The following is a 25969-nucleotide window of genomic DNA, read 5'->3' as shown; positions in this document are numbered from 1 at the left end:
CACACACACACACACACACACACACACACACACACACACACACACACACACACACACACACACACACACACACACACAGTCCCATGCAGACATCTGTCGGCGATACAGTTCTGCATTCATCAGGAATTCTGCATCATTATCTCACGGCACATGTTTCAGTTAATTCATCTTAATGTGTCACTTTTTCCACTCTCCCCCATCTCTCACACACACACACACACACACACACACACACACACACACACACACACACACACACACACACACACACACACACTCTCTCTATCACACATGTACTCACACAAATAAACACTGACTTCTCATGCTTTTACTCAAAGGAAATGCAGCCCTCGCGTCTGCCCCCTCCATCTCCCCACCCGACGCGCACCAGTCCTATCCGCCACGGCAAACGCTTTGGCAGCCTGACAGTGCCTGAGGAGCATCGAGAAGCTGCCATTAAAGGAGAAGCTACAGGTGGGAAGAAAACAAACTGGCAGTAGACTGGATGGTTGACATTTAACAAGCGTTCTGACAGATTGAGAAACTTGATAACTTTAAAATACCTGGACCCCTCATTTCCCCTCAGTGCTTGTTTTCTAAACCTGCTTCTGTTTTCTGTGTCTAGGAGGGGAACCAGGCAAGGATGGAGCAACAGTGCCAACTCTCAGCAGAACTATCTCCATGCCTGTGGACATAGCAGGTGAGGGGCTTATCTTCTGTTCAGAGATCATGTTACCTTCAAGTTCTCATCTTCATTTGTTAACTGGGTGGTTTGAATTCACTGCACACGAGTGGGAGACTGATCTTGTGCAGAGATGTTTTTATGATACCTGTGGAAAACTGTTTTATTCTGCAGCCACAACAAGTTTAGCACGTGTCCTTAAACCACCCCGCTCTGCTCTCCTGATGTCATACCTGTCTCCACTTGCTTCATGCACCCAGACTCTGTGCGTGTTTACTCATTTTATTTTACAGAAGGAACCATTAAATAGCTTCTTTAGAGCACACACTAAGAGTTTTCCTCTCACTGTGGCTACCTGTAAAGACAGGTCCAAGATGTGTCCCACATAAAAGTTGATGCAGTAAGAAGCAGAAAAGCTGCAGGTAACAACACGTTAGTACTCAGATGTGCACGTGTGATAACCACTGGTGAAGTCATGCCTTGAAAGCCTGGCATGTTGAAAGAAGTGACCACAAACTGAAGTTTCATGACTCTCTTTTACTAAGTAAAGCTTAAAGGTGCACAGATATCAAACATACCAAACTTAGCTAAAGTTGTGATTAGATTTTAGTCTATCTTACTCCCTATTTCTTCCATGTCCAAAGTTTCTGTAGACGTCATTGCCTCCTGGTTTACAGGACGATGCTTTCTGACCATTTAACAAATTTTATTCTTCAGCTTAGTAGCTTCATAGGGCTTCTCTGTTATAAGCTCACCAACTTCTATATAACAGATCACTTTAAGCTGCACATTCACCTTAAAGAACCTGAACGAGTATAAGCTGCTGAATACGGTCTACGTTTTGTCCCTGCAGGTATACAGAAGAGTCTGAGATCAGACTTTGATATGGCGTACGAGAGGGGGCGGATCTCCGTCTCTGCAGAGGATGGCAACACTCCGCCTACCTTCACCCGGGTCAGTACTCTACAAAGTCTCTTCTTCATGTTGTTGTTGCACCAACAGCTTCAGAGGATCTAAGACAAGGTTTCCACAGGGCAGGAGTGAAATAGAAGGGTCTCTGAATACATAGAAATGTTTAATCTTGACACCTAAGGAGGAAATTATTATTTTTTAGTGTGGACAGGTGAAAAACATTATGAATTTAGTTCTTTAGTGTCTTTTATAATAGTGTTTTTGTTTTTTGAATAAAAGGTTATACACTTTTAAGTATCATATTTGTTGTTTACCATAACAAACACTCACACACTGCCACGATATTCTATCAGATTTTACTTGAGCTTGTTGATTCATTTGATATGATTAGAAATAATTCTTCTTTTGGTTGAATCAGAATCAGAATCAGAATCAGCTTTATTCGCCAAGTATGCTTGAACACACAAGGAATTTGACTTTAGTAAACTGTGCTCTCTTTGTACAAGGCATAGGAATAAGAATAAGAACTACAATAAAAAATAAAATAAAAAATATAATAACAATAACCTTAGCTATAAATACAAGAAACAACAAATAGGCTTGACTAATATGTACAGGCTAAAATAATATGATAAAGTGCAGTGGAGAGTAGCAGAGGTAGTTTTACATTATAAAAATAGAAGTTAAATAATACAAAAAATAGAAATATGGAATTCTGCTTGGAGAATTGTTGCATTGTGTATCTACATGTATATTTACAGAGAGTATTTATCTGACAGGTATGACACTGTTATGGTTTAGTGTTCATCAGAGTGACAGCCTGGGGGAAGAAACTGTTCTTATGGCGGGTTGTTTTGGCGCACAGTGATCTGTAGCGCCTGCCGGAGGAGAGGAGTTTGAAGAATTTGTGTCCAGGGTGTGAGGGGTCAGCGGTGATGCTACCTGCCCGTTTCCTCGCCCGGGACCGGTACAAGTCCTGGATGGGGGGCAGGTCGACGCCGATGATTGATTAATCCTCTTGTATGTTTATCATCACAGTCTGTGTCCCAGGACCAGCGAGAGAGGAAGGTGACAGTGGACGAGGTCCCCTCAGGGATCTATCTGTATCCTGAGGAGGACACAGGAGTGGACAACATTTTCACGCCTGTGTCTGGTCGCTGCAGCACTGCTCAGTTTGAGGAAGCGCAGAAAGAAGTCCTGAAACTCATGAGAATCGAGGTTTGTGTAACTCTCATGGTTATAAAAGAGTTTTCCTCATATTTGCATGCAAAAGCATCACATGCCGCTTCTGGAGACAGGAACAGTTAAGTGTTTGTCATAGACTGTTCACATGCATTTATAAATAACTTCATTAGAATTGTATAGTATGACACTAGCACTCAATTTAATTTATCAGTATACGTGTGTCGGTTTGTATCAATGGCTGCAAAACCCAGAGCAAAACTATTCTAACTAAAGACAGAGATAAATTACAGCTGCGTCTAACACCAAAGAAGTCTGTACGATCACTCATATGGTCATCTCAGACTATAGCCCAACATTTTTATGTTTTATAATGGGAAAGGCTTTCATTTGACGTATTTCTGTATGATCTCAAACGCACTGACAAACCTGCAGTTTGTGTATTTCTCTCCTGACCGAACTTTGTACTGTAGGACCAAATGAAGAGAGAATAACAGGCTCATTTCATTGTTCTGTTTTTTTGCATGAATACATACATTGTTGCAAATCAGCCTGGAGCATCTGTTGACAGATTATGATGTAGAAAGAAGGTCAGTGGGCAGAGGAACTGGACCCAGTTCATGGATTAGGGAGGGAGGGCTGCAGAGGACGGCTGTAGTTTTGTAAATGTTGAGACTCGGACTGTTCCTGTGTGTTTGGTAAGATGTAAGAGGGATTCTGAAAGAGGCAACATGTTCATTAAAAACCATGAACTCGAACATTTGCAGCAGACTTTAACAGAGTTCTGGGGATGGTAACACTTTGTATTGATCATTAAGAAAGTCCAGTCTGTTCTTTTTTTATGCAGCTTGATTCTGTTTCAGATTTCCAGACTAAATTTGGCAGGAAGTTGTGAACCCACGTTGATGAAATATGTGGTGAACCCTCTTTGACTAACTTTGTGCAAGCATTGCTCCACCGTCCATTTCAAAACCTCATGCTGGTGAAACCAGATCAAAGTGTGGTGGCTGAAATAGATGTTTCAGAATCATCTGCAGCTTGATTTCTAATCCAAAGACAAACACACGAGAATGAAGACATGTTACCCACTCTGTGCCTCCCCAATGACCTGCTCTTTACCCCGCTTCACTCGACTTTATGTTTTCTGTTCTGTCTTGAATCCAGGACCCAGCCTTGTTGAATGGGAAAGTGACTCTGCATCATGCAAAGGCTGGAGCTGTCTTAGCCAGACAAGGAGACCAGGTATGTCAAAGGCAAACACACTTTAAGTGGGCTGAATGTTCTCTCTTTAGCTCTCTGCTGCCCCACAAAGGTGGAGTTCAGTTACTGCAGAATCACTGAATTAAGAAGGGAGGGTTGGGGTGCAATTGATTAAAACATTTATATTTCTGTGGGTATATTATTTATATCCTCAAAAACAATGAATCTAGAATCTGCACAATACCAAAAATTACTGCAACACTGTGATCTTTTTTAACTAGTTCATAAAAATACACATTTTCCATCCTCTTTACCTTATATCTGCAGGATTTTAGAGTGGGTTCATCCGTATTTGCATTAATTATACATCAACATTTTTATAAAAAAGGTTTTTATAACCAAATATCTTTTAATATTCTGATTGTCCCCACATTGAGTCATTAACACCTCATGCATGATGGATCTACAATCTACAGAAGAGTTTGCGGGCCAGTGGTGAACAAATATGATTTTTTAAATTTCATTTTGAACTTCAAGAAAAAAGTGGAAATGTTATTTCAGGAGTAAAGCAGACGTCACAACTCAACTCAACTTTATTTATTTAGCACCTTTCATACATATAAACAAGCAGCCCAAAGTGCTTCACAAAAGAACAGAGAGACAGAAAACAACAGCAATTGCAAAATTATAAAAGGCATGATTATAAATAAAATATTTGAAAATAAAGTAAAATAAATACAGAAAAACTAATAAAAGAAGTAAGAGTAGAAAGAGAAGTTAAAAAAAAGGTAGCGTTGACTAGATCAGATGAATACAAGAAATAAATAGATAAATAAATAAATAATTAAATAAGATAAATAAATGTTCAAGCGATGATTAAAATAATAATGCAGCAGGGCTAAAAATAAATTACTCCAAATTGAAAGCTTGATTAAAAAGGTAAGTTTTAAGTTTAATTTTAAAAACACTCAGAGAGCTCGCCGTGTTGATGTCTAGAGGCGCAGAGAGTTCCACAGCTTAGGGGCATAAAAACAGAAAGCCCTCTCTCTTTGTGTGAGACACCGGGGAACATTTAAAAGGGAAGCATTCGAGGACCTCAGTGATCGGGCTGGAACATAAGATGAGAGGAGATCAGTGATGTATGGAGGAGCAAGGCTGTTAAGAGCTTTAAAAACAAGTAAAAGGACTTTAAAATCAATTCTAATTGAAACAGGGAGCCAGTGAAGAGTTTTTAAAAGAGGGGTAACGTGATCTGATTTATTTTTCCATGTTAGGAAAGTGCAGCTTGTTCAGAACGCTTCTGCCAGAGTTTTGAGAGATTTTTTGGGCAATTCGGTAAAAAGGGAGTTACAGTAGTCGACACACTTCTGCATTAAACTGTTTCAGGTTGAAACGCTCCTCACGTGCTCTCTCCTGCTTTCTATGACAGTTTACATGTAAATTAGAAAACCAATAAATGAACAAAACAAGTATAAACATGTCACAAACACATTCAACTAAAGTCATGATTGTTTAGTCTTTCTACTTGAGGTTAAAATTTTGCACACTTTAGTAAACAGAGCTGCTGACTAAGATCAAGCAGCCTCTCCTTGGTTTGATAACAGTAGCTGCATGCAGTGAGTCACATGAGCAGAGGGAGGAGAGCTGGACACAGACTGTGTGTGATACAGTGTGTGATCATTTACACGGCAGCAGTGTGTCTTACTGCGGATATTTGTGACTGTGATTATGGAGATTATCAGTCATCACTTCTTCTGTTTTCAACTCATATCAGTAAAAACTCAAATCTTTTAAGGCTCTGACCTGATAAAGAAGAGCGATGAACACAGCTCTACAGCTTATAGAATACACTGATACACCGTGGTAGCTTTGACCTGGTGACAGCTTTACGTCAACACGGAGCAACCTTTGACCTTTTCCTTGAAACTGTATTTCGACTTTTCTTTTTTCAAGTGAATAATCGTCCTCCTCTTTTTTTCTCCTCCCTGGCCTTAATACTCTTCCTCAGAATAATGTGTGTTTCTTTCTTTAATGTGATTGATTAGTAACTGCTTGGTTATGAGAAATAAATATCTTTATTCTTGACATTTAGGTTCATCAGAAACATCATACGAGACTTTAGGAGTTAAAAACCTTGAACATATCAGACATCAAAGTAAATCCTGTGTAAATCCTCTGTTTGTGTTTCTTCTGTCTCTTCCTCTTTCACTCCTGAAGGACGTGAGTCTGCACTTTGTCCTGTCTGGCTGTCTGCACGTCTACCAGCGGATGATTAACAAACAGGAGGCCGTCTGCTTGTTTGTGACACACCCGGGAGAGATGGTGGGCCAGCTCGCCGTGCTCACAGGAGAGCCCCTCATCTTCACCATCAAGGCTGTCAGAGACTGCACTTTCCTCAAGATCTCAAAGTCTGATTTCTACGAGTGAGTAGAAATCAGACTTTGTTTTACACCTTCAGCAGGAATAAAACTTGAGTCCCACTCTATGTTGTGATCACTGGAAACACTCAGTTCTGGTGTCAAAAAGTACAGCAATATAAAGACTGCATGTTCCCTGTTCATTGACTGTGATGTGTGCTGCCCTCTGCAGGATCATGAGGGAGCAGCCCAGCGTGGTGCTGAGTGCGGCTCACACTGTGGCCATCCGCATGTCCCCCTTTGTGCGGCAGATGGACTTTGCCATCGACTGGATGGCTGTGGAGGCCGGCAGAGCTCTGTACAGGTGCTCTACTTCTCTGTTCTCATGGACCCTCTTCCTCTTCTTCCTATTCCTCTTCTGCCTAAAGTCTGAACCACCAAATAATTATCAGCAAATTCTAATTCTTTCAAAATTTAGTGTTTATTGAACCTTCTGACAAATAAGAAAAAAAGAAATTAAAAAGCAATTTTCATATATGAGCTTTAACTTGTATCATATTTGATACCTCACGCATTTTGGTGCACATTTTCTGCACAAAGTTTCTTCTTTTTTAAACAAACTAAAACATAAAAACAACATTTTAACCTATTTAACTTTGAGTTTCCTTCAGTAATTTCAAAACTAGAAACATTTTTTTTCCATATTGCACGACAATGTCATACATATTTTGTAGCACAAAAAACTCACTTATTGTATATTTCTTCTCTGAATTGTTCAGTTTTTAGTGGAAATCAATGAGCAAAAGACAATTATTTACTAGGGAGCCATGGCAACATTCAACCAGTCATCAATCATCATGATACAGCAGGTTACATATATAAAAATACAATAAACGTTATAAATATCTCAATTTCTACTCTAAGTATACTCATTATGTCATTTAAACATGTGTTTAAATAATACAAATACTGTATGTTGCTTTAAGGAATGCGTAATATATGAAATTTAATAAAATGATGATTGACAGATCTCCAAATAAATGTTTTTATATACCTGCTGTATTAACTATGATACACACATTTTCAACACGGTTTGTCTATAAATGAAGTAATGAAATATTAATAAGTTTTACATTGCATCAATCCAGTAACTATTCCTCTTGAAGTTTCAGGAACAATTTGAAAGTTTTTTTCATCCAAACTTTTTCAAAATCTGTAAAAATCTCCCTGAAAAACCTGGAGTGGGTCTCTGATCCACAGCTGACATGTTGGATGTCTCCAGTGACGTCCTTCTGCTGTATGAATTACTCACACCTGGTGGATTATCTGTGCACTGCATGTATCTGATTGTATACATCAGGGTTTTATCTGAAAGAATATATCACACTGATGATGTAGAGGTCTCAAAAACTGATGTACTAAATATGATAGGCCTGGTGTTATAGGGTTAAGAAATCTGCACATGGCCATCACATCATCTTAACAACACATTTATTCACTTGATGTTTTTCTTCATATTTACAGACAAGACGACCAGTCGGACTGCACCTACATTGTTCTGAACGGACGTCTGCGTTCAGTCATTCGTAAGACCAATGGCAAGAAAGAACTGGTGGGTGAATACGGCAGAGGAGACCTCATTGGAGTGGTGAGTACTTCTTTATCCTCCCTTAGGAAGAATTTCAGACAATTTATGGAGCTGAAAATGAAGAAGTAAAAAGAGTCTATTTTATTTATACAATTTTAGTTTTATGTTATTATGTATTTATCTCATCCTCCTGCCTGTTGCTTCAGGTGGAGGCCTTGACCAGACAGCCGAGAGCCACCACTGTCCACGCAGTGAGAGACACAGAGCTCGTCAAACTGCCTGAAGGAACGCTCAACAACATCAAAAGACGATATCCTCAGGTCAGTGACTTGATCTGGTTGTGATTTTCTTTGTGTGTGTAAAGCTGGTGCTCATGCTTCTCGTCTGTTTAGGTGGTGACGAGACTGATCCACTTGTTGGGTCAGAAGATTCTGGGGAACCTGCAGCAGGGCCGTGGGCCATTCTCAGGTAACGTGGTGAGAAGAGGGGCTTTATGTGTATATACAGCTGGGTTAGTTCACTCTTATTCACACTCTGGGACTCTGCCTTCAGGTTCAACTCTGAGTCTGCCCGCTATGACAACCAGTGCTGATGTCACCAACCCTGCCAGTAACCTCTCCACTGTGGCGGTCCTGCCTGTGTGTGACGAGGTGCCAATCAACGCATTCAACCTGGAGCTCAGCCATGCCCTCAGTGCCATTGGTATGCCACATTCAGTCATAGATCTCTTTATCACATGGTGCTTCATTGTTAAAGAAAAAACACATCTCAAAGTTTATGTTGTTTGATGCTTGCAGGTCCCACTTTGCTGTTAACCAGTGAAATCATCAGAGAGCGACTCGGTGCTTCTGCTTTGGACAGGTCAGTTAGACAATCAGAAATTAAAATAATGTAATTTCAACTCTCTGTCACCTCACCTCACTACTTCCTTTAAACATAAAGTCCATTTCTTCATGTCTCTCCGTTCATCCTGATCACTCTTATATGAATTAAAGTGCTGCTCCTCATCTGAACTCCTGCTTTCCCTTTGTCTCTATCAGTATCCATGAGTACCGGCTCTCCGGCTGGCTGGCCCAGCAGGAGGACATTAATCGGATTGTCCTGTACCAGACGGACAACAGCATGACCCCATGGACTCAGCGCTGCATCCGCCAGGCTGACTGCATCCTCATCGTCGGCCTTGGTGACCAGGAACCGACTCTGGGAGAGGTTTGTGTCTGAATCTTACAGAAACTAAAAGCTCTCTTAAACACATTCAAGTGCTTTAACTCATGTGTTCGATCCCCTCCCCGCCCTTCCAGTTGGAGCAGATGCTGGAGAACACAGCAGTCCGCGCTCTGAAGCAGTTGGTCCTCCTGCACAAAGAGGACGGGCCGGGCCCCTCCAGGACGGTGGAGTGGCTCAATATGCGGAGCTGGTGCTCTGGACATCTACATCTCAAGTGTCCTCGCAGAGTCTTCTCAAGACGCAGCCCGAGCAAGCTGGTACAATACAACCTTAAGTGTCAAGTGTAACAGCTTAAAGAACTTCCTGCACTTTGTTAGACTGTGTATTCTAAATTTAATGAGTCATCAATCAATAACAAGATGTTGTTACTGTTCCGTGCAGAGGGAGGTGTACGAGAAGGTGTTTGAGAAGACAGCAGACAGGCACAGTGATTTCTCTCGGCTGGCCCGAGTCCTCACTGGAAACAGCATCGCTGTGGTGCTGGGAGGAGGAGGAGCCAGGTGAGCGGGGCTGAGACAACCTCTGCAGAAAATTGGAGAGCAGTTTGTGTCACACTGTTTGAAACTTCATGGACGTACCACATAATTTACCAGACTGTGTGTTTTTCTCTCTGCAGAGGCTGCTCTCATGTGGGTGTGATCAAAGCTATGGAGGAAGCAGGGATTCCTATCGACATAGTGGGCGGGACTTCAATCGGCTCATTTATTGGTGCATTGTACGCTGAAGAGAGGAGCGCGGTCAGAACCAAACAGAGAGCCAGAGAGTGGTCGAAGGTACAGCACACATCTGTCGCCACCTTTTAAATCATTTCAGTCAGACAACTCACGTTTGAATTGTTTATTGTAGCAGCAAATACGTATTACATGCTCCGGCCTCATCACTCCCTGCAGATAAGTTTACATGGAGACTTTGAGGAGTTATGAGCAAAACGTACTGAACACACCCCGGAGCCTGCAGGTGGATGCTGGGCTGGCAGTGGGGATGAAAGAATATGCAGCAATAGGGATGAAGGGCAGCAGAGGCATTGACAGGCAGAGGGAGAGATGGGTGATTGTCCGGGTTTAAATAGACCGCCAAATTGAGAAGCAGAGGGCGTGATTGGATGATGGTTATGAGAGTGGGCCATGTAATATGTGTATGGCCCTTCTTCAAAAGAGGGGCCAAAAGTCTGTAGCCTTATTTATCTGTGTTTTCATCTTTCAACAGGCCATGAACTCAGTCTTCAAAACAGTCCTGGACCTGACCTACCCCATCACCTCCATGTTCTCCGGCTCCGCCTTCAACACGAGCATCTACAAAGTGTTCCAGGACAAGCAGGCCGAGGTGAGGGAGTGCAGACTTCATGCACAGAGATGTGTTTACTGCTGCAGTGGGAAAGTTGTGTGGTTGCTGTTGTTGTTGTTGTTGTTTTGACTCTGAGATACCTTCATGTCCTCAGGACCTGTGGCTGCCGTACTTCAACGTCACCACTGACATCACAGCCTCGGCCATGCGGGTTCATCAGGACGGTAAGTGACAGCCCGGCTGACTGCAGCGGCTGCCACCTCTCTGTCGTGTGTTACCGCGTTTGCCAAATATTTTATTGGAAGCTTAGAGCGGCTCAGAGAAGATTATTTGTAGATGAACACATGAATGGAAACACAAACAGGTAGTGAACATAAACAATGAAATGCATGAGTAATCAAGTCTGTCAGTAATTCTTAACACAGTGCAACAATAATACTGCTCTTAATGACAGAGAACTAATGTGTGGAGTTTGCATTTAGTGTTGATATTTAGAAACATGGTGACTAGTTTTTGCAGAATTGAACAGAATAAGTCAGAATATATAGACACCATGAGTTCAGAAGAGACTTCAGACTGCAGCATTTATAATCCTTACTATAACAAGTCTGGAAAGATGTATTTATACACACTACTTTTGGCTTTCATGTCATTTAAAGCAGGTGTACTCCAAACTGAACTGAAGCTGTTCTGCTCTTTAACTCCTCTTCTCTGCTGCACTTTCAGCAAATGCAAAAAGAGGCAGAGAAGGTCAACGGACAGAGGAGGAAACTAAATCAGTAGATGTAATCCTGAATAAGATATTAGCATTACATTATAGATTAATTGAAGTTTAGAATAAGTTATGGGTCGGTGAAGTGACCTCAGGAAAGTTTGTTGCTTCTTTTAGCGGCTAACCTCTGCAGGCGGTCCAGTTTCAGTCTGGTTTGGAGTATGCTACATGTGAGGGCATTGTTAAAAGGAAGACTGCATGTACCAGTTTAGATGCTTGTGAGTTTATTTGTTTATTCAGTGTAAAGGTAGATGTGTTCTGTTTGACTTGCGTAAAGAAATGCACCATCACTAATGTAAGCTGACGTAGATTTAGCCCGAGGGACCCTCCACTGACCCTGCACATCCAGTAAGCCATCATCAATGAAATGTAGCTCTCAGCACATTCATTGCACTTCAATTCTTTCATTACAAAGTGCATCAAATTAAGAGTTTAATTGCATATCTGTAATTCCTGATAAATGCTGTGATTGCTGGATTTGAGGGGTCCGCAGGCCGGGTCCTGCAGGGAGAAGATGAATGCTTACGTTTGCATCTTGGCATGTGTTTGAACTAACTGCTGGAGCAAAGCCTTTCCATCTCTCTGTCTCATCGTTCCCATCATCCTCTGTTACTCTGCTGTGCTGTCCTCCCTGTTTATGATCTATCTTCCTCTCTGGGCCTTTCTTTCCTTTCTTCTTTCATTTTCAATCTATATCTATTGTTCAGTCTGTTCCTTACTCCTGTTTTCATCAAACTTCACTAACTCTTCTTTCATTTTCACAAACTGATCTTGTTTATCTTATGCATCTTTAAGTTCCACATCATGCCCCATGTATCACCCGTAGGTTAGGTCTTTCTGCACATGGAGAGCTCCCCGTCTCTAGTTTACACGCCAGACGATATAACAGAAGTAACAGACTCTAAAACGCTGACCCCCTCCCATGTCCATGTCAACATGTAGGATCCAGAACACTGCCTTTCCTCCCTCCTCCTTAATAACATCCATGTTGCTTTCTCCACCCCTTCACATCCATTTTGTGCTTTCTGTAGTTTTCTTGGTGCTTTTGTCAAACCTTGCTTCGGTGGTGCCATTCAGAATCTATTTTTTCTTCAGTCAGTGCAGAAACTGTCCTCCCTGGGTTAAAGCTCAACAGGGTCATGGGTGAATCTCTTGTGAAGTGTACCTCGTAGTTTTCCCTTCACTCTACAGTCTGGTGAATGTTAGCTTGATGCCCAAACACCGTGATTCAAATGGTGGGCTCTACCTCTCTCTCCTTCTCAATCTTTTTCCCTCTCTTATTCTCTCTCTCTCTCTCTCTGCTTGTCTTCCTCTCACTTTGCTTGTTGGATCAGACGTCTAACAATGCTAATACTGTTGCTTTAATTTGGTGATATGCCTAATGAACAAACATCTAATTAAATGTGCATTACAATCTTTAAACTAATTCACACACACCCTGTGTCAACCATTTGACACTGCCATGGTTATTAACATCACAGACAGGTTTTAGAACATGGTCTAAGCTTTAAAGCTTGTAGCACTGAAGTGTTAATATTTCGATATCTTGTAATCTTTCCAAACATGTCTGCTTCTTTGATTGATGTTTGAATAGATGGATTCAAACAGCTCCAAAGCTGTTGAGGTGTTTTTGTAGTTGCCACATTTTGGGATTATTGTATTGGTTAGAAACAGGGGTGTGTCCAGAGGGGTGCCCCTTTGGAATCTGATTGGTAACCCTTGTGCTACCCCAAAATCCTAAACTGTGCCTCGTTAAATCAGAGTTCTGGGCTGTGTTGCAACTGGCTGCCAGAAGCCTTCTTGCATTTTGAAGTCACACATATCCTTTGGTACTCTGGTTCCCTCTGCTAAATTGTGACTGTTGACACACATCTTCTCGCCAAGTCTTCACATACTTCCTGCTAGGGGCGGAGCCAGACCTTTTCTGACTGGAATGGCCACTGACTCTCAAGGCTGATTTATACTTCTGAAGTCCAATCAACGGCGTAGCCTACGCCAGAGGTCCGTGTAGCTCCTGTACCTACACAGAGGCCTACGAACGTAGCTGACGTGCACCTCCTTCAAAATTTAACTACTCTTAGAATCGACGCCCACCGCAAGCCCTGTGATTGGTCCGCTCGGCGGCATTGTATTTCCCGCATTTACAGCATTTCCGGGATCCCCGCACATTGGTCGTGTATTTCATCTCCTCTCTATTCTTCATGTAATCATGTCTGTACGATTAAACAGTAACATGTATCAGCTGTAGATGAACATAACACGCTCTGAATCTCTGAGGAAAAGTAAACAGAGATCAGAGAGACCACACCGCCCTCAAGTGTTTCAGAGGAGAATTGCTGCACGTCACGGACACATCAACGCACAAGTATGTGGTGCTCATGTCTACGTCAGCCCCTGCTGCGTAGGGGAGACACAGAAGTATAAATCAGTGTTAACAGGTGAAGCTTGCACTATGTTCACACACATAAATGATTAGCATGTTTTAACCCTTCCTATGAAGACTAATCAGGTCGACTACTAACATTTGAGTATCCTCAAGGTTGTAGATTCTTGTGTATCATGTTTCAGCTTTTCAAAGTAACACACCAGAGAGGAAACATTTCAATCTTCTTTAAGACCTGAAGAAGAAGAAGAGATAATCCGATGTCACATTTGAACGTACCAACAAAAGATAACATGCTAAAGTGAAACACAAAGAAAGTGTTGCAACACAGCCAAAGTAGCCCCACCTCTGTCAAGGCAAGAAGCCAATCATAGTCTAGAATTTTGGGGCGGTGAATCAGATTTCAAGGGGGCGTGGCCACCCTCCTGCACACCTAGGGCTTCAGTTGGGGCACCCCAGGCTAAAGAGTCTGGACACGCCCCTGGTTAGAAGCCATCTGCACACGTCAGTTCTGTTTCCATTGGTTCATTCCGTTATGTCTCACTCCTGGAGGCTTGTTGCAGTCTTCTTCTCTATGTTGCAGACATTTCCTTCTCTTTACTCTTTCTCTCTCTCTCTCTGTCCTCACCTCTTCAGCCCTCTTCTACCTCTCTTTTCATCCTCCTCCTCTTCATCTCTCTATCTTTTCCATCTGTGCCGTGGAGTCCAGCCCATATTTGATGTGTACCTCCTTCTCCATCTCCATTTCCTGACAGGTTGCGTCTGGCGCTATGTTAGAGCCAGTGCCTCCTACACTCCCTATTTACCTCCCCTGTGCGACCCCAAGGATGGCCACTTGCTTGTGGATGGTTGCTATGTTAACAATGTCCCAGGTCAGATCTTAAACGCCCGCTCACCAAAACCCTCCTCCCTCATCCCTGAGTGGATATTCAACCACTCAGTTCCCCTCCCTCTCCCCCCTCCCCCCTCCCTTATAACTAACCCCACACTGACCAGGTGGACATTGGGAGCCCATGGTTTGGAAGGAAAGACTAGAAACCAATGAATGTTTTAGGATCGACCCAATCAGTGCCTCACCTCACACCCAATAACAGCCAGAAGTACATTTCATTTCCTCTGTTTGGCTTTCTACACAAACTGGAATAATCCCCCCTCAACTCCACTTTCTGATTCCTTTTATGAGACTCAAAGTTTCACGCATGTCTGGACATATACGGGTCATAAAGAGATGCATGATGGTCTGGCTTCTTCTGGTTCCCTCTACTAGCTGTAACTTTCCACTTCATATCTATAAAGCTCAGGGTGTGCTTTGTAAACACAGAAGTCTTCATGCACCACTCTCCCTCCTTTACATTTCTTTGAATATTCATAACTTGCAGGACGCTCAGACGTCAGTTGATAGGATTCAGGAGACGTCTCGGTCTGAGACTTCAGTGTGTTTGGAGTAAAGGAAAGCCGGTACTGCTGAATGCGCCTCAGTGCAGGGCTGCACCATGTCAACATCACATCTGTCTCCTCCTGTTGTCGTGGATCATTGTGTGTATCCGTGGGCTTTAACGTGTTCGTCCGTTGGTCTGAGCAGCAGCTTGTTGTGTTCCCATGAAGAGGTCCTCGTGACTCTGCCCCCTCTTCATTTCAGTCACCTCTGCCTACAGGAACATGTTCAGTCTCTCCCACACAGCTGTCCTCTCCCCTGGCTTTGCTTGCTTCTATGTGCATGCAAAACACTGTGAGCCAATCTATATATTTCTCATGAATATATACTGATGGCATGTGTTTCCTCCTGTTTATACTTCTTTTGTATTATTAGGGGAAATGTGTTCTGGATCCTGCTGTTGCACATTGTAGCCCCTCCTCAAGCCAAAGTTAATCTGTAGGCCGTGTGAATCCCTTTGAGATAAATTTAGCTGGAGAGTTCCTCCTCTCATTCACATACTCTCACGCACAGTTGCACCCCTTGCTTTTCTTTGTGGTGCTCCTTATCCTTCCAATCCATGCAGCACCCAGCCTGCCGCTGCCCCCTGCTTGCTCTGAGCAGAACTGCAGCACTGGGCAGGCTGGGTGCTTTCCTGCCGTGTTCACTGGGAAGGATCTCCAAACATTGTCACAACATCTGCCGCTGCTCCCTAAATTAAGTAATATAATATAATATCATATAATTGAATAATCTACTCCTCTTACTTTGTTTATAATGTTTCATCTTACATTCAGCCTCTATTTCGACCGTCACATGCAAAAAGTGCAGGTTTGTGACACAGTTTGGAGATCCAGACAGCCTTGGTGCTCTGTGATGGTTGCCATTTACTTTTTTACCTTACGCACAAGTCACGTAGGGTCTCTGTGCAAGGTAACGAGGTTTGCAGTGGTGTACAGCAGAGTGTAAAGGTGGGCAGAACCGCAGTCCTAGCCTGTGCAGGGATCGGCTCCTTGCCTTTGTCCAGCCTCTCTCTGGTGTCTGGACTGCGATCTGTGTCGACACTAACCTGAAACTTATAGCAAACATTATTGAGATGTTATCCCCCCTTCCTCCCCCTTCCTCACCCTCCTCCCTCCTCCCTTCCTCACCCTCCTGGTGTGTCAGGCTCTCTGTGGCGCTATGTGCGAGCGAGCATGACCCTCTCGGGGTATCTGCCGCCTCTCTGTGACCCCAAAGATGGCAACTTACTAATGGACGGTGGCTACATCAACAACCTGCCAGGCAAGTAGAGGTGGTGCCCTCCCAACCACTACCCCCACCTACATGTCTCCACCACACTGCTGCCCCCTACAGGAGGGTAGGGGTGGAGACAGGTGTGGGTATGATTTGAGGGGTTGTGATCATGTTGTTTCGGGGTGCGGTAAGTATGTAGATGTTGGCCGATTAATTAGGGAGACACGTTGGAAGGGAGGAGTGAGTTTATCCTTCCCCATCTGAAAATGAAGCTAATTCAGATCCTCATTAAAGACACACTGAGTCTTATTATTCTACATCATTACACATGTTATCAGATTAAAACAAAGCCTTAATCAGACTCTGAAATATTGTGCTTTATTAGATGGGGAAAACATCAATAACTAAAACACTAAGACTTTACTAAGAGTGTACTAAGAGTGAAATAAAGACTGTTTCAGATAAAAACAAATACCAAATCAAAGAGGAGCGATCTGGTATTTGTTGGTCAAACAGCCTGGTGTCCAAAGGTGTTCAGTTTAAATCCGGTGGGTGGGTTGAATACAAAAATTGATATTCCAGTTCTTAGTTTCACCTGTGAGGACACCAGTCTGTTTGGGGACAGGTGTGTTTTCCCCTCATGTTGAAATGAGCACTTTAATGTAGGGCTGGGCGATAATTCAGTATTTAAGTTTGTTGGCTAATTTTACAAACTTCACACATTTCATTTTGTTTTTACGGGTGCGGAAATGAGAGCAAGTCAGCAAACTTCTGAAGACTCTTTCCAAACAGAGCCGGTCTAGACCGCACTCTATGTTCTATTATTAACAAAGACCCAACATCAAGACCGGATCAGATCCAGTCCCATCTTCCAGACAGGACTCAGTCTGATCTCATCTTAATCCACCATGAGCAGAGCACTTTGCAGCATTTAGCAAGTTACAGTGGCAAGGACAAACTTCCTTTAACAGGCAGAAACCTCCAGCAGGACCAGACTCATGTTTTCGACACACATCTGCTGAGACCGTGTTGGAGAGAGGGATAGAGGGAGATGAAGAGAGAGAGAGATGATAGTGGGGAGACTGATAGTAGTAGTTGTAGCAGCTGGAGTCTGGCACGTCCACAGCAGAAGAGATCCAGAGGAACCTACGAGACAAGGGAGCTCAGGGACTCCAGAAAGGCAGAGTTCCTGTAAGCAAACAATGAGATCAGAAAATATGAAGTTAAACACAAAACCCAGACACAAAGCAACACCACTTTGTTTTTAAATGAACGGAGAGGTGGAATAAAAGAACGACGACTTTCATTTCTTACCTTACATAGAGTTCTTTTTGAGGCTTGTATGATTGTTTTGGATGCAATATTTCAGCCTCAGCTCTGATAGGATCAAACAGAGCGGCATCAAAATAAAAAAGTACTATGATTCAAAGAGATTAGCATGTGCAATTTTACAGCTAAGAAGTACAACAACTTCAAGGCTCCAGCCTGTTATTGGATGGATTGGTCTCTCCCTCCTTCCCCTCTCTCTGTCAGCTCACACAGCTCCTAGATCAAGCAAGAGATGGTTAGTCATTGGTTTGGATTTATTCTTGAATGTCACCTGCTCACTATATATATATCCTGCTTCATAGTTCAGGCTTGTGTAACTCATCACAGTGACACACATCTGCTTTGAATTTCAGAGAGGTTCTTCTCTGGGATTAAGCAAACATTATATCCTTGTTATGATGATGTGTGATTATGATTTTGACCGTATTGCCCAGCTCTACATTTGGTGTTCATTATACCGAAGCTTTAATTTTAGTTTAAAGATTCTCTTCGATAAAACGGGGGGATGGTGTTTTTCATCCGTGGACCATTTCATGTAATCTGATAAATGAAAGCAGCAGACAAAGTGTTCACTTCACGGTTCTTATTAGAGATGAACAGATTAAAACGTTTGTTATGGTCCGCAGATGAAAACTCCCCTCAGTCTAAATCTAAAGAGTGAAACTGTTCTGATGAAACAGCCGTGTTTCACAAAGCTCTGGATTGAGAGTGTTTCTCTTGGTGTGGGGGATCTGTCCCGTCATCTCCAAAGAAATACTCATTTCAGAGGTTTGTGAAAAGTGGCTCCTTCAAGTCCAAACATTGATCCAACCAAAGGGAGCCTGGTAAAATCAACATCCTGCTCTTTCTGCCTTTTTACTGCCTCGTCCCTGGAGACTTTGTGCTCCATCAGCTGCACTTATAGTTGTTCTTGGCACCGTGGATCAGTGCTTTGGGCTTGCTGGATGTCGTCCTGGTTCTGTCTTTAAATAGGCTTACACCACAAAAATGCTCACTGCCCCGACACCTTCTTTAACATGAGAAGTAAACGAGAAGTTCTGACCCTCTCTGTGTGCAGTTTTCAGCCCCTCATTGGCTGCAGACGCTCTAAAAATTATCTGACTATTAACGAGTGTTTTTGTTGTGTGAGTCTGTTTGAATGATGTTGCTTCTGTTTTGGGGGGTTTAAAGAATCTGTATCTGTAGATATTAACTCTGGATTTGTTGTCCTACTATCTCTGCTGCTGGATTTCGTTGTGCCATGTTTGTACTTGTGTGTGCGTGAATGCTGGTGTACACGTTACACGTCAAACAGCTGACATTGCGAGGAACATGGGCGCTAGAACGGTCATCGCCATCGACGTGGGCAGTCAAGACGAGACTGACCTCTGCAACTACGGTGACTCTCTGTCTGGATGGTGGTTGTTGTGGAAGCGGATCAATCCCTGGGCAGAGAAAGTGAAGGTACCGCACCGTTTAGTTACACTGTTAACTTCTCATGAGGTCTGTGTTAGGGTTTACAGATGGAGGAACATTCATCTTCTCTTTCTCCTGCAGGTACCGGACATGGCAGAGATCCAGTCTCGGCTGGCTTACGTCTCGTGTGTTCGTCAGTTAGAGGTCGTGAAGAAGAGTGCCTACTGCGAGTACATCAGACCACCAATCGACAGATTCAAGACCATGGACTTCGGAAAGTTTGATGAGATCTATGTGAGTGACTTACATCATTTTGACCGTTCTTTTTTTATCCAGCGATCTCTGACACTCAATCTTAATACTGTCGTTACAACATCAGATGAACACAGTCAGCTTTACCTCCATTTTTAGAGTCAATCAATCTGTCTTTATGAAGCGCCAAATCACAGCAAATGTTATCTGAAGAAGCTAAAGACCCAACATCAAGACAGGATAAGATCCAGTCCCATCTCCCAGACAGGACTCAGTCTGATCTCATCTTAATCCACCATGAGCAGAGCACTTTGCAGCATTTAGCAAGTTACAGTGGCAAGGACAAACTTCCTTTAACAGGCAGAAACCTCCAGCAGGACCAGACTCATGTTAGACACACATCTGCTGAGACCGTGTTGGAGAGAGGGATAGAGGGAGATGAAGAGAGAGAGAGATGATAGTGGTGAGACGGATAGTAGTAGTTGTAGCAGCTGGAGTCTGACACGTCCACAGCAGCAGAGATCCAGAACCTACGAGACAAGGGAGCTCAGGGACTCCAGAAAGGTCTATGGTTAGTAACTTTAATGGGACAGGGAGATTAAGTTAAATGCCATGTTAGATCTGGTGATTGGCATAACTTGAATCTGTTTTCAGTAACAACAGATGGTAGGATCATTCTAATTTGATCTTTTCACACACACCATCCTCTGACTTTACTCCATGTGACTCCATATTTCATGGCAGCGTAACAGTTGTTTAATTTCTTGGTTGCATTGGTGACTGTTTTCTTAAGATTGGCATCATAACTCCTCCTCAGTTGTTGGTTAACTTGTCCTACTTTTGGGCTACTTTTTTTTACCATGTTCACATTTCAGTAACATGGCAGTTCAAAGAGATTTACACGAGACATTAAAAGAATCGTGACAAAGGTCAGATCCACACTTTAAAGGTGACATATCACGCTTTTTTCATCAATATATATTGGTCTAAGAGGTCCCCAAAACATGTCTTTAAAGTTTATGCTCAAAAAAACACTTTGAAATCAGATTTTGGTCTCCCTGAAAAGTCCTCTTCTTCAGTCCTCATCAGAACACTCTGTTTTCTCTCTGACCACGCCCCCTGAGGAAGTGGATGTGCCTCGGCTCTCCAGCACGTTGATCTAATGTTTACATGTTGGCTGAATATACACGGCTGCTCAGAGATCACGTTACTTCAACCCTCTGAATCTGATCCAGAATCTGATCCTGACGGAGAGGCGCCTGTAGCAGGACCTTTCTGAACCACTGGTCATAGATTTAGTGTTTCTTGTTGTTTTATTTATCAGTATGTAGACGTGTGTCTTGGTACACAGCTACGAACATGTAGCTATGTGGCTATGCTAATTAGCGCTAGCACTTTTCCATGATAAATAAAAATCATCCACTAGATCTTCAAATCTGCAGACGTGGGGAGTAAAACCGACCTCTGCCAGAAAGGCAGCGGGACCTTTTCTGAAGGATTGGTCACAGATTCTGTGTTTCTTGTTGTTTTATTTGTCAGTATGTCGACGTGTGTCTTGGTACACAGCTACAGCTACGACATGTAGCTATGCTAAGTAGCGCTAGCACTTATCCATGACAAATAAAAATCATCCACTAGATCTTCAAATCTGCAGACGTGGGGAGTAAAACCGACCTTTGTGTTTATTAAGACAGCCTACAACTAGCATGCCTCCCTCCTAAGCTCCTTGTTAGCACACATGTGTGCAGGTAATGAAAAACGGGGGAGGGATTCAGTATTATTTTATACAGTCTATGGGCTGAACAAGCTCCGAGCTCTGACTCCGTGACAGACCGGATATTGTTGTTACGTAACAAAAACACTGAAGTCTGAAACGGCTCGTTTCACACACATTTACAGAAAGGTGGAGAAATCAAAACAGAGGCAGAATGGATTCTTTTCATTCTCGGGGGGTTTGTAGACATGCCAGGGAAACATATTTCAGGTAGAGAACCATTAAAAAGTCCATTTTGCATGATATGTCTCCTTTAAAAGAAGACGTTTGAAAACAAAGAGAAGCTAGAAACAGCAAAAACAGGAAGTAGTTTTAGATGATAAGAATCAAAGTCACAGTTCAGGGTTACATTTTTAAACCGGTGTTAAAATAATTCAATAAAAGGCAAACAGCTGTAAACAGGTGAGTCTTCAGCCTTGATCTAAAAGAACTGAGAGTCACGTCACATTCTCTCCGAGTGTTTTCAGATATGCACAGAATAAAGACTGAATGCTGTGTCTACTTGTTTGGTTCTGACTCTGGGGACAGAAAGCAGACAACCTGAGCAGTCTGGATGGTTCTGGTTCTTGTTCCTATACTTTCTTATTTACCCGTTATGTTAATGTTGAGCCTTGAATCAGGGAAAATGTTGTCCCTGACTGTAACCAACTAATCCCAAACATTTGTCCATAACAGAGGAAATAAATTAAAACTCATGAACAGAGCTGTAACTGTGTGTCCCGTGTTATCACATCTCACAGCGGTGTAATGGTTTTGTTTGTATGTTACAACATTTATAATCCTTAAATTAATATTCTTGCTTTTAAAGGTCTGCATTTTCAGTCAGAGCAGCAGGAAAATGGAACTCAATCCCGACCCACATTAGAGACTGTACAAGCCTCAGTGTTTTTAAAAGTACACTGAAATTATGGCTCAAGGAAAAACAATCATGTGATCATCTGAATGCATCAAATTAGAGACAATGAAATGTAATTTTAAATGTGTTGTTATTAGTGATGGACTGTGTTGAGTAGTCTATGTATTGTTTTAAATGCTAGTATGTTTTTTTTTTTTTTTCGTTTGTATTGTACATTTGTTTACATCTTCCTGCCCAGGGACCACAGATGAAAATTAGCTTATAGCTAACTCTGGCTTGACAGTTTTTGTTTTGCATGGCCCCTGTCAAATAAACTGATAAATAAAAAATAGAATAAAATAAACACGATGCTGTTAAATTTGTGAATGTGATGCTGTAAGCTTTAGGTGTGCTTTAGTAGCCTTTCCTTTTTCCTTTCATGGAATAAAACTACTCAAATCTCACCTGGTCACTTTACTCTCTGAGATCCAGATCTCCATTCGTCGATCTTGTTGATGAATGTTTATTTTGATGATTTGATAAGGCAGGTTTCTTCTCTCTCTAAGTTCTAGCGTTGATTTTATATTACAAAGTAATACAAATGTGACCATAACCATCTCAGGGTTACACAGCTACAATAGTTACCCTGAAACATTTGTTTTAATACTTAATGATAAGTTCTGGTCTCCTCAAACCTCTTCAGGACGTCGGCTTCCAGCACGGCAAGCTGCTCTTTACGGGCTGGGCCAGAGGTGACATCATCGAGAACATGCTGAAGGATCACCGCTCAGCCGACTACAACGACAGCAAGATAACTGATGTGAGAACACACACATCCCCCTACACACACACACGCACACGCACCCACACGCACACACACACACACACATACATACACACACACATTGTAAATGATATGTTTTATGGTTCATGCATCATATATATCCATTACAGTTTTTACATCAGCACTTAATGGTGGTCTTGTCTCTTAGTCCTGCACGTGTCCAGGAGCTGACTTCACTGACCTCGCAGAGATCGTTTCCAGGATAGAACCAGTCCAAAGCTACGTCGCTGCAGAAGGTAAATGATCACTCCTCCACACACATCATGTTAAAGGTCCTTGTTACAGCCGTGTCCTCCTTCAGTTGTACCGCACCCTTTCAAGATCATGTCAGGTTTAATCATAGTAATCAATCAGGGCGCAGAGCTCTCACCTGCTGGGTTTTATTGAAATGCCGTATTCCATGTCTCGGGTGTTTTATGGGGGCTATCTAAACCCGGTGGCTCAGTCCCGTCATAAATCCTCTCTGTAATATCTCCTCTAAATCTCTCCATTCAGCTGAGGAGTCGGACTGTCTGACGGAGTACGAGGAGGACGGGATGGACACGGTGAGAGAGGAGGAGGGGGAGGAGGAGGAGGAAGAGGCAGAGGATCCTGAGGACCACTCCCCCGGAGAGTGGGGCCAGAATGGAGTCTTTCAAACTGTGAGCAGACACACCTGTATGTTCCAATACAGGTTAAACACAGCCCGAGACCTGTTCTTGCCTCCCAGAGAGTTCTTTGTAGAACTCAGGTCAAATACAAAGCTAAAACAAGATAGTGGATAGTAATATGAATTACTTAAAAATGAGAATTAAATCTATAAAATTAAATCAGATAAATACAAGAAAAATAAAATAATTACAATAAAATCAATACAATTAAATCAGATAAATACAAGAAAAATTAAATAAAAGCATTGAAATAAAATCAATACAATTAAATCAGATAAATAATAGAAAAATAAAATAAAAGCATTACAATAAAATTAAACCAGATGAATGCAAGAAAAGTAAAATAAAATAAAAAGCTTAAGATAAGATAGAATACAATAAAAATAAAAATGGCAAAATTGGTAATAATGTGGTCCAGGGCTAAATAAATGACTCTAAGTTAAAAGCCAGGTTAAAAAGTCTTAATTTAACTTTTAAAAACACTCAGAGAGCTCACTATCTAAATGTCCAGAGACAGACAGCTCCACGGTTTAGGGGCATAAAAACAGAAAGCTCTCTGGCCAGCACTTGTGAGGGACATTTAAAGGGGATCATTTTATTTAGAGGTGACACTTCATCAACAGGAGGATTTAAAGAAACCTCAAGACTTTGGCTGCACAGGTGATAATCGCTCTCTTTTTCTTACTTTGTAGGATGAGGAGAAATCTGTGCGACAACGCAGGAAGCTCACGAGCGACACGTCTGAAGTCTCCGACTGCTGACAGCGGGCCACGGAGGAGCAGAGGGAGTTCAGACAGGAACAAGGGCCAAATAACGGGATCCAGAAACTGACAAACCCGGAGACTTGAGCTCAACGCTCGGCTCCTGCAACTCTGGTAACTCTAAAAAAAACAAAAAAACCTCTCACTGACTTTGTCTGATCACCTGCCGACCCCACCGTCAGAAAAAACCCAATATCTCCCTTCTGGAGTAGGAAAGATCTTTGAGTCGTACTTCACACAAGAGTTTCCTCTCATTGCTTTCACAAGAGACTGAACCTTTGCCAGAATCCCTGCCTGCCAAGTCCCAACCCTGCCAAAACAAGTCCACCAAACACAACCAAACAGAGACGCTTAGAGCTCCACCTCACTCTCCTGACTCTCTGCTTTAGAAGGACAGTCTGAGTCCAGTCCAGTCTGTCTCTGCATCTCTGTGTGTCTCTGATGTTGTTCATTGCACTCCGTGATCACTGTTTGTACACAATGTATGGTCCATTAACTGGTCATGTGTGCTCGTTCAGATGAGTGTGTGTGTGTGTGTGAGCTTTTGAATTGAGAAGTTAAAACTACTGTAAAGCTCTTAAAGTTCAGTGACGATGTTCGAGTGAGGCAAAGCTTCAGGAGGATTAGATGTTGATGTAAAAACAAAAGTAGACACAAGATTTAAAAAGAATGAGTGACTGCTGAAGGTTTTAATCGTGGATTTCAGTAACTGTGTTTAAGAAAAGATAGAGCGCTTAGAGAGGTGTTGTTTTTATTTGATTTATATAAAACTCATCAAGAGAACAGTGTGAGCCTGATGCACCGCAGGCAGACTGAACCCAGCAGAGGATAGAGACAACGTATGATTAGAAGAATGGATGAATTTGTGATTTCAGTGAGTGTGTGAGAGTGTGTGTGTGTGTGTGTGTGTGTTGAGATCAAGACAATGCCTTTACAACCAGTGTTAGAACCCCTCACAGAGAAAAGTGACTGAAGGGAGCAACAAACCAGAGTGAGAGGCCCCACGTCAGAACGTCAGCGAGGTGCGTCTGATGAAAATCTTTGAAACTAGCCAACAAACGATGACAAGTCGGACTGATCAGGACGACACGCAGAAACTGAGTAACCTTGAATGGGCAGTAATCAACTTGTGTAACTATTAACACTTTAATTAATACGGACCTCTTGTAGAAATTGTAACAAGATTATATAATAATATACACATGTTAATATTGATATATGTATATAAGGTGAAATTTGTAAGTTGATGCTTCGCTGCAGAACGAGGGAACCTCCACTGAAACAAGAAAAAGGTTCCTCTCTTCAGATCCTCTTTGATTTTATTTATTGTGTGAAATGCTGGCTTTTTAAAAATGCTTTTCTTTTTTAAAAACTGTGGGAGGGAGGAAGGGAGGGAGGGAGGGAGGGAGGGGGGGGTCGTCTAATTTAAATAACTCGGCTTTAGCTGTTTTGCACTGAAACATTTGAAGTATTCCCTGCTCGGGAGTCGTTTGGTTTGTCACTCACAAACCTACGTGAGACATGGAGGGAATCCTAAGAATTAAAACAGTGATGATAATTTAATACGCATATTAAGAATAAATAGAATATGCATCACTTCCTGTGGCTTCGGACTCTTCTGTCATCACACGCTCAAAAACCATGAGCTCATCAGATTTTCACGGTTATTAAAAATGGTCGTCGTTCTGGGTAACTCCATGTGTTGGCTCATTTCTTCTTTCTTAACCCGGTGAGTGTTTTTAGTAGACATGAAGAGTATTAGATGTACCTCAGAGACAAAACAAAGGTGAGTATCTTCCTGTACAGTCATGGACGAAGGTATTGGCACCCCTGGAATTTTTCCAGAAAATACACCAGTTCCCCCAGAAATTGTTCCAATTACAAATGTGTTT

The 25969-nt window shown here is 42.3% G+C and overlaps 1 protein-coding gene across 3 annotated transcripts in view; it reads left to right on the top strand.

Annotated features, from left to right (window-relative positions):
• The window catches only part of pnpla6 (patatin-like phospholipase domain containing 6), a 45673-nt gene extending 19903 nt beyond the window's left edge, over positions 1-25770 (top strand). The window contains exons 12-36 of one of the 3 annotated variants that reach the window (XM_034687871.1): positions 339-474; positions 626-700; positions 1536-1636; positions 2633-2812; positions 3941-4018; positions 6194-6399; positions 6566-6697; positions 7858-7981; positions 8128-8241; positions 8314-8389; positions 8474-8623; positions 8719-8782; positions 8962-9130; positions 9223-9405; positions 9530-9648; positions 9765-9921; positions 10355-10471; positions 10587-10656; positions 16169-16285; positions 18861-19009; positions 19103-19255; positions 22526-22642; positions 22815-22902; positions 23162-23307; positions 24009-25770. In XM_034687871.1, coding sequence (XP_034543762.1) covers positions 339-474; positions 626-700; positions 1536-1636; positions 2633-2812; positions 3941-4018; positions 6194-6399; positions 6566-6697; positions 7858-7981; positions 8128-8241; positions 8314-8389; positions 8474-8623; positions 8719-8782; positions 8962-9130; positions 9223-9405; positions 9530-9648; positions 9765-9921; positions 10355-10471; positions 10587-10656; positions 16169-16285; positions 18861-19009; positions 19103-19255; positions 22526-22642; positions 22815-22902; positions 23162-23307; positions 24009-24077 — 3090 coding nt within the window. In that variant the 3' untranslated portion in view covers positions 24078-25770. The other 2 variants (XM_034687872.1, XM_034687873.1) reach the window with 2 other exon arrangements.
• Positions 25771-25969: the final 199 nt, after the last annotated feature.

The sequence above is a fragment of the Notolabrus celidotus genome, chromosome 7 (assembly GCF_009762535.1).
Source record: "Notolabrus celidotus isolate fNotCel1 chromosome 7, fNotCel1.pri, whole genome shotgun sequence".
Classification (NCBI taxonomy): Eukaryota; Metazoa; Chordata; class Actinopteri; order Labriformes; family Labridae; genus Notolabrus; species Notolabrus celidotus.
This window is presented reverse-complemented; position numbering and strand designations above follow the sequence as displayed.